The 9,481-nt window shown below is 36.5% G+C and overlaps 1 protein-coding gene across 1 annotated transcript in view; it reads left to right on the top strand.

The window, feature by feature from the left end:
• Nucleotides 1-3,577, top strand: part of LOC119584404 (single-stranded DNA-binding protein, mitochondrial-like) — a 5,793-nt gene extending 2,216 nt beyond the window's left edge. The window contains exon 4 of the mRNA XM_037932987.1: nucleotides 2,495-3,577. Within this exon, the coding sequence (XP_037788915.1) occupies nucleotides 2,495-2,718 (224 nt within the window). The 3' untranslated portion in view covers nucleotides 2,719-3,577. The remainder of the gene's footprint in view (nucleotides 1-2,494) is intronic.
• Nucleotides 3,578-9,481: the final 5,904 nt, after the last annotated feature.

Genomic DNA, 9,481 nt, shown 5'->3' with positions numbered 1-9,481 from the left:
ATCTTTTTTGGGGGGAATTATGGTGAAAGGGTCAACTCTTATGGCACAGTCTCAGGCACCTCCAAAAACTTCTTTCTACTTCCTTCTTTGCCGACTCTTCTTTGAGTACTATTCCTTGAAGCTGCAGCCTGACCAACTACCCTGAAATCTTGCCTCTGAACCTGCTCAGAGGAAAGTGGTTTAATTTCAGGATTGAGTAACAAAGTGTAATTAACATCTTCACTACCATTTAGGAACATTGCATTAGTCATCTTGAAATTCACCATAATACAGACTCATAATCAAAACTGATACAAAGTCTAAAACTATGTGATCATAAAACTCAAAATTATGTAATAATTCCCCCAAAATTTAGAAACCTAGAAGACTGCTTAAAACATTCTATTACTTGTGGTGCTATAGTAAAAAAATATACATTTCAGTATAAACTTAGTAATTTTTAGCATGATAATCTGTGGTATCATATTGTGAGATAACTTGAAATGTGAGCATTTACTTTAATGGGTTGAAATTTATTTTCTTGTGAAGAATTGTGAATGTAGATAAATGTATGAATGAGAACAGGTATCTTCACTGCTCAAGAGATGTATATGGCTGGTCTTAATAATATCTTCATCAGAATGGAAACTGGTCAAATACATTTCTTGCAGTGTGCAGATTTTCATTCACATTTATACCTTTTTCCTACATTTATTGCAATGAATACTTATTCAAGAACCACAAAGTACCCCTTAGTGACAACTTTGTGACATGTCATGAGCTTTTCTGTTAATGTTTGATTGATTTTGATTACAGTATTAATACTGGTATAGGAAGCACCTTGAGCAATCTCTAATTTATTATGATGATCCATTTTATGAGTCTGATGACTAGTTTTCAAATATATCATTTCATTTTGCTGTATTTCAAAAAGCACTTGCAACTTCTTCACTTCTGTTATACAGTCAGTGAATTACAAGCACAAATTGTTTACACAAATACATAACTGTTGTATCTTATATACTCATAGAATAAAAAGAAATTGTTAGAATTAGCCAAAGCAAGTGATCTTTGATACAATATTTATTTTAGAAGTTGTCATTAGTTCTCAAAAACATACAGAGTTTCTCAAATATATTACAGTCAGAAATTCACTCTGGACACTGTACAGACATTTTATTTTGCATTGCGAATTTTTTAAAGTTTATTTTTCACTTTCAGTTGCATATAAACCTTGATTTTGCATGTGTAAATGTAAGGCTTAATACATTGGTTATTTAAGTTTCCTCTGCCACCAGAGGCAGCACAGCAGCTGAAAGGATTATTATGTCTAGGAAAAAATTGTAATATATGTATTTTTTGCACCATATTGTGTGTGTTATATGATGGAGTAACTCTGACTAAGTAGTTGGCTTTTTAAGTTAAAAGAATTGCAATCACCCTCACTCATTTGTGAGATGTGAGCAAAGCCACATTCATGGTCCAGAATCTCCAGCTAGGAAAGCTATGAATATAGTCTATTGAATAAGGGATTTAAAAAAGGGAAAACATGATTAGATATTACGTATAGAACAAATCAAATAGTTAATAATAATAGCAACATTGATATAAATTGTATTAGAATCCCCCCCCCCAAAAAAAAAAAAAAAAAAAAAAGTCACATGGGGGGGATCAGGTGAGGTCACATTAACTGTTGATTGACTCCCTGCTGGCTGAGCACTTACGGAACCATCTACGTGCAGATACATTTCACAAAACTATACTACAAGGTTATCACATTTCCCTATTGGCATTGGGTTAAACTGCAACATGCCTTATGGGAGGTTTGTTAGATAGCATGTGATCTGCTTCTTGAAAGCTGTATGTTGTGTGCACTTAGAAAAATTTAGTATGAGTGTACGACTATGGTTCTTCTGGGGTCCTCCATCATCCCCTTCACAACCTCCTTGCATCTCCCTGGAATACCAATACATGTGCTGTAGCTGCTTTAAAATATTGGTTTCTATGTGTCACTGCCAAAGTTAGCAAGAAAATTGTGGTAACATTTCATAAAGGTTCCTATTTTACCAAATTATGCACAATTATTGAAAGTTTGGAAATTAATTTTTAGACTTTAGGGGGTTATCCTCTTTGGGTACCCCACCTACCTGGGGTGGGTTTTCAGTTCTTTATCCACACTATATTAATCTAGTATCATCAGTAAGTGTGATATCCTTTGTCTGAGGACCATATATAAAATAGATTAAATATTGTATTTTCTGTTATTTCTTGCATGTGTTATTACCTTATTATGTACAGAGTTTGGTAAAAGAGAAAACATTGCACAATTCATTTTGGGGGATGAGTCATCAATTTTCTAGAAGCAAAGGAAATGTAGAAATCCTCCTTAGCCAGACAGAAATGAGAATAAAAGACACCTGTATTACTTTCTTTCATTATTTCTCCTTTATGCTAACCATTTGCTGCATTTATGCATTTTTATTTATTATACTTATTTCCTGTTATCTGTTCCCAGACCTTATTCAGCAGACTGACTGGCACCGCATTGCAGTGTTTAAGCCATACCTTCGCGAGACAGTCTACCGTTACCTGACCAAAGGCCAGAGAGTGTTGGTTCAAGGACGGCTTGGCTACCTAGAGCGAAGAGACCCTGAAAACAACTCTATTGTCATGAAGTCAGCGACAATTGTTGCTGATGATGTTGTTTTCTTTAATAAGGGGGAGGGTAGTAGTTATTAGTATTTGTAACAATTAGAAAGAAAATATCAGATATAATGACTAGTGATGTGAAATAATTTCTTAATCAGTTGCTTTGTTTCTGAAAGAGAATCTACAGCACTGATGTGACTCCTTTGGCAGCTTTTCATAGAAAACATTTTACCTCTCTTTGTCAAGTTCTTTGCACAGAAAGATGTTAAAGAAATGAAACCAAAGATGTACTGATCTATTTAGAGAAAAAGGTGATAGTAAAAGCAAAATAATCTTTTATTTATCTACCTAATCAAGTGTTCTCTTTTTTTCAAGTTTAGGATTATATTTCATGATATGAGAGATGCAAGAAAAGCTGTATATTGTAAATATCAGGAATTGTTCAAATAATTGCATCTATTCATGTTTTAAACTTGCTAGTCTATAACTGACAATTGTGAGAATCTAGATTTTTCTTTTTGTCATTTTGAGGCAGACCATCATAAAGTGACTTCCTTACTTTTTTATTACTGAAAAAGTATAGTCTCTGTTTAAATTATGATTTAAATTAACTGGCAGATAGAAGATTTAATTGTAAAACTGAAATATGTATTTTTTCTTACGAGCTAATGTGAGTCAGACAAATTATTCATTTGAAAAAGAGGCACAACTAAGGCAACCTGTAATATAACTGTTGTGCCTTCCATGTTTAAGAACATGTATATATTATCAAGGTATTGAAATGAAGGAAAGAAGCTAGTGTGACTGCATATAATTGATATTTAAAGTTGGCATAGTATGTTATCAGTTTATAGCATGTATGCTTAATTAATAACCAAGAAATTTTGGTTGTTAATACTATATAGATGTCTTTTGTATTACAGTTGTTTGAATAAACTTTAGATAATAATTGGAAGTTTTGACTTTGGAAAATCTGAAAGTAAATATTCAGTTTTTTGGATTGGACATTGAAAGATACTTTGAGCACTTACCATGGCATTTACAATAATAAAATGGTTGTTTATTGTAGAAACATGGTAATGATGAAATCACATCTAGGCTTTTCATAAACTAATTTGTAAAAGCAATATATTGAAAATGTATATCATCATATGTAGTAACCCATATAGTCTGAGTAATTACAAATGAGAGGGTATAGATTAAAGAGTAAGATAGGAAAAAAAAATGCCAGAAGTCTCAGTGGCCACAGAAGGGTAATGACAATTTCACCTGGTCAGTGCACTCCATGAGCAAACCTCAGACTGAGTAGTAATCTGCTCTTTCAATTATAAGCCAAAGTGTTGCCATACCCTGTGTTGGCTAGTGTTCAGTTCTATAAATATTCCTAAAATGTCTGTTCTGTTTATTAATTTATGAGCACAAATTATCAGTACAATCTCACCCCTCACAAACAGGCAGAATTGTTAACTACTTAGATAAAACAAAAGAAATGAGGACAAGAAAAACTAGTTGCAATCACAAATTTATGGACTTATATATCAAAACAATTACAAAAAGGAAATTACTGTAGAAAAAGCAAAACCATCTTTCTCAGTTATCAACCGGTTAGTAGTATCATGCATGCTACATATTATTTAAGTGTGGACGGATCTGGCTAGAGTTTTTTTTTTTGTCTTCCCTAGGGAAAATCCTCTCATCAGGCTAGTTTGTCAAGCAGCATTTTAGGGGAAAGGCTGTCACTTGCAATTGAGAATTATTCATGTGGCATGATACTTTTGCATGGAAGAAAATGCAAGTTGATGTTCATTTAAAGTTATAAAAAGAGACTATGAAAATTGGTAAAAATACTAGTCATGCTTATCTGAAAAATATTACAGGTTCCAACCTAGTTTTTTATGGAGAAAGTGATGCTCTACTTATTTTTTGACCACGGAATGATATTGAACATCTATATTAAGCAATTTGGAAATATTGCTCATCAAGATACCAATCCAGTGTTTAGCAGAATAAAATTTTATTAGGATAAGACAAGAATTTATTATTGAGTATATTGTACACCCCCAATCATAAAGTTTAACAGCCCCTGGCCAGCATGTATTTCCAGATATAACCCTTGACTCCTTGAGCTAATGGGCCACATCTGTCGCCAACCAGATGGTCGAGGTTACTGGGTCATATAACACGTGAAATAGGCTGCAGATTTTCTTCATAGTCTAAGGTTGCACATAGCAGTGGATGGAGATCGAACAACCAACGTCCGCCTTCTGCAACGAACTGGACACATCTGCTTCCAGATGGCTCCGTTGGCTTTTCTTTCCGTCTCTCCTTCCTTTCCGCTGCCCTGCTTTTCAGTCTTCAATGGATCCTCACATCTTCAATCATTTGCCCCATTCTTTTTGTTACTTTTCTCAGCACATTTCCCCGAACCAATTACTGATATATAAATGCACTCGTCGACTTTCTTACATGCAATTAGCCAATATTCCCTGAATGCTGCATACGTGGCACTTACTCTTCTAGCAATTCCATGACTCTTTAAAACAGATATTTGTATTCTTCATTAAGACTCAGTGTCTGAATGACATCATTTGGCGACGACTGAGTGGCATATTCAGGATTTAGCGTGGAAGCGGGACGGAATGTGAAATAAGGGGGCGCCTAGCACCGAAGTCGCGCCGCGCAGCCGGACGGAGTAGAATCACTCCTCGTGGCGATTTCTGAAATTTTGGAGGCATTTTCCGTGAACTTTATGATGATTAATACTCAAACGTAACATCCATAAACTTAGGAGAACCATGTTCCTACGGATTTAGTAAAAAGTAAAGAGACATATGTACCTATGCATTCAGATTTACTGCAAAATTAAATGCCCATATAATTTCTGCCGCTAGTTTGTTACCAATTTTAGCACTACCATATTTATACCTTCACCTAAATTTTCGTACATTTCTCAATTTCATGTTGGGGCAAGGTCTATATAAGTACTTATATAACTTTAAAAATATATAAACCTTCCAAGATCCACGTCGAATGCCTCTCGACGGTCAACCCAAACCACATCTGCATGACTCCTCTTGGCCGGATTTTTTTTCTTGCGATTCTCCATCTTCCGGTGATGTAAACGCCTTTTCCGCGACCATAGCCGTCAAAATCTTTCTCATTACAGGGACGCATGTGATTAGGTAATAACAATTAGCAATGTTTCCCTTAATGACATCTTTCTGTATGAGGACTGTTCTCGTCTTGCCATCGTATCTGGCGCTTCTTGTTTGAGGGAACACTCAAATAAATAGCTATCTGATGTACTTTTCAGTTATCCCAAAGATCACATCAAAGAGTTCACTTTCTCTTGCTCAATACGGTTCAGGGGCATAATTTGGGTGGGTGGGGGCCGTCCCCCCCCTCCAAGACTATTTGTCCTCCTCAAGGTTTGCTTGCCCCTCACCAAGGACCACATAAGAATAAATAAATAAATAAATGCAGATCCGGTTATGGCTTTAAAAGGCTCCTGGATTGGCAAAAATTTCGAATTTTTTGTTCGCTTTGCTCGATTTCCCACCCTTACCACACTAAGAAAAAGCTTGTTTTGAAAGGTGCTGCTCTTGACTACAATAGCTAATCCTATTTTGATAACTTTTCAGCCAAGGATTTGAATAAGATTGCACAGTTTCATAGAGAAAGAGAAACGGGGAAAAATTATTAATTCTACAGAGTTAATTCTCATTAATTAAAGTTTCATAATTGGTAATCAAGCGTATCTCATATCCCTCCTCTCCTCTCCCCTCAAAAACAACAAAAACTATTGCTATAAAGATTTGATAGAATAAGAATCTCCCTGAAGAAACATTACTCACCGTAATAATAATACGTTATAGAGAACTGAAAAAATATGAAGATCCTTTACTCCAGGACAGTCATTAGAAAATCTTTTGGAAGTAGAGTTAGAAAAAGAAACATTTATAGTTTCTAAAAGTGACTATTATTAACGTAAAATTTCCTCATATGTCAGATGTAACTTAGCCAAACATAATATTTTCAGGCTTTCGATGTATATGGCACAATGTCATATATGCTTGTTTCTAATAGTCTATTTTCATGGCTCTTAATTTCGAGATATGAGAGGCATACATCGATACAGAGTTTCAGCTTCACAAATATGCAAAATAAGAATAGTGCGACTGACTTCTGAAGTTGAACAAAAGGCGATCAAAGAAAACGATAAAAGTCACTGTAACGGGATGACTACTGAAAACGAATGTAAATACCCGCCATACACTTAAGCCTTGAAATAAAGTCTCCAAACATTAATGGAACAACTAAGAAAAATAAATCGAAAAAGGAAAACGAGAAAAAACTATAGATTGTCTCGTAAAAAGACAACCTGATGGGCAGGGTCATCCACAGGGAAGCGAGCTAGGTATCCATTTAGCCTGAGATGGCGATCAAGGATTATGCAAGTAACAGGTCCCATGTCAGTCTCACGGTGTAGCCGCCGGTTGGACACGTGGTCCCGCAAACTGTACCCCTTGATCGGAATTCCCCTGAGTCTCAGAATCTCCCATAACGATTCACGCTGCACTGAGTTAAACGCCTTCTTGAGGTCAATGTAGGCTGCAAGTAACCCACGACCAAACGACAGCGTTCCACAATTACTTGAAGCATAGGAGTGAATCCAGACTGCAATAGCATATACATAAGTCTATTTCTGTTACCAATAGACCATGTGGCTGTTTACCACGTGGCTCCAAGTCCAAATTGGAACCAATTTGAAGTGGTAAAGTTGACCCAGCCCTCCCCCTCCAGGCGGGTTGACCCGACACGTGACCCCACTTTACCCATAGACATCGTCTCGTGTGTGTTGTACTCTTATCAAATAAAGAGTGAAGCCATCATACAACTATAAATACCCCTGCAGCCATTGTAATTGGGTTCTGTACCTGTTATATCTGGTGGCAGGGTGGTCGCTGCGTCCTTTCGGCTTGTAGCACGAATGCAAAATCTCCGAAGAAAAACTGCTCGACCGCTCCAAGACATGTCTAAATAAAAAACCACTTAAGTACATGTTTAGGCCCTTCCTCTACTTATTTCTTTTCCCTTTCTTCTTCTCCCATAAATGTGTTTAGCCGTTGGTTTTGTTGGGTAAAAATGCTAAATGACACGATGTTGTTACACTATTCTCCTGTGATCGACAAACATGAATATCATTTGTTAGTTAAGTAATTAATTAATTTCTCTCGTTATTAGAGATTTACGTTGTTTCAACTATAACGAATTTAACGTGTTCGTGATTTTATCTTATCATGAATATCATTTCATTTTATCTCGTTCCTCCTCTAGCCCTGACCTGACCGCACCTTCTCTTTTGGTTGCGGCTACTGGTACTTAACACCCCCTCTTCTCTGTTGCCTTTCTTTTTCTCTTACTATCTGGCCCTTACGTGTATGATCTGGTTCCCTGACTATTTCTAGCAGTCAGACCGACGATAACGAAGGAGGACCCCGCTGCAGAACCTTAGGATGCTGTGGGAAGGACGTCACTGGAAGATCGCCATAGGCCTGTGGACCAGGATGTTTGTCAGAGCAGGTGTTAAGCCGTCCTATGATGTAGTGGACAGGCGCTGCCTATCGAGACGCCCATAGATCCAGCAAAGGGCCAGGAATTCGCCAGCGCAGGTACCAGTCGCCCTAGATACAGTCAACTCCAGGAGCTCGTCAGTGCAGGTTTCAGCCGCCCTGTGATATCGCCCCCTGCCGGACGCCCGTAGATCCAGACGAAGATTACAAGGACGTAAAGACGAGCATGCCGCCGAGAAGGACCTGGACGACATCTGCGAGGACATGTGGACGAGGACGCCGTCGAGTTAGGCTTGGACAAGGACTAGAGGAAGTCTAGACGAATCCAAAGTCAAAAAGGACCTGTGTGAGACTTTCGAGTACGTGTGGACGTCAAAGATGGACAGATTACACCGTGGACCAGGAAGAAGAGGACGACAGGGACGAACAGCCACGAAGATGCACCAGGACAACGCACGCGAGAACGAGATGACCAGCCAAGTTAGGTCACCCTTGAGGCAAATCTAAGGCGCCTCGAGAGCGAGGCGCGAGTAGGTGGCCGAGCAATATGACATATACATAAGTCTATTTCTGTTACCAATAAACCATGTGGATGTTTACCACGTGGCTCCAAGTCCAATTTGGAACCAATGACTCAGCGAGGGCGTAGATGACAATTATATCTGACCTCGTCTGATCCGACAGTTCGTGCTCAGCACCCGACGTGGTAAGGTCGACTCAGCCCTCTCCCTCCGGTAATAATAATAATAATAATAACAAAAATAATAGTAATAATAATAATAATGATAATAATAATAATAATAATAATATTGATAATAATAATAATAATAACATTAATAATAATAATAATATAATATATAATAATAATAATAATAAAATAATAATAAATAATAATAATAAATAATATAATATAATAATAATAATAATAATAATATAATAATAATAATAATAATAATAATAATAATAATATGAAATAATATAATAATCATATCATAATATAATATACTACTATATATCATACTAACAACATACAACTAATATAATAATAATGATAATATTAATAATAATATATAATAATAATATATAATAATAATAACATATAATAATACATAACACTACATAATAATAATAATAAAAAAAAAAAAAAATCTAAAGCCTGAAATTGCGACCTTGACCCTCGGTGCCGTGGAGTGTGCCGAGTCTTTGAGCAGTTTTGCATTCTTTTTGTGACTTGATAGTTGTTTGTGTTCAATCTGTACAGTGTCTTGTGATGCTGGTAC

Source organism: Penaeus monodon, chromosome 18, assembly GCF_015228065.2.
Source record: "Penaeus monodon isolate SGIC_2016 chromosome 18, NSTDA_Pmon_1, whole genome shotgun sequence".
NCBI lineage: Eukaryota > Metazoa > Arthropoda > Malacostraca > Decapoda > Penaeidae > Penaeus > Penaeus monodon.
The sequence above is the reverse complement of the archived record's forward strand: the minus strand, read 5'-3'. Positions and strand labels throughout refer to the sequence as shown.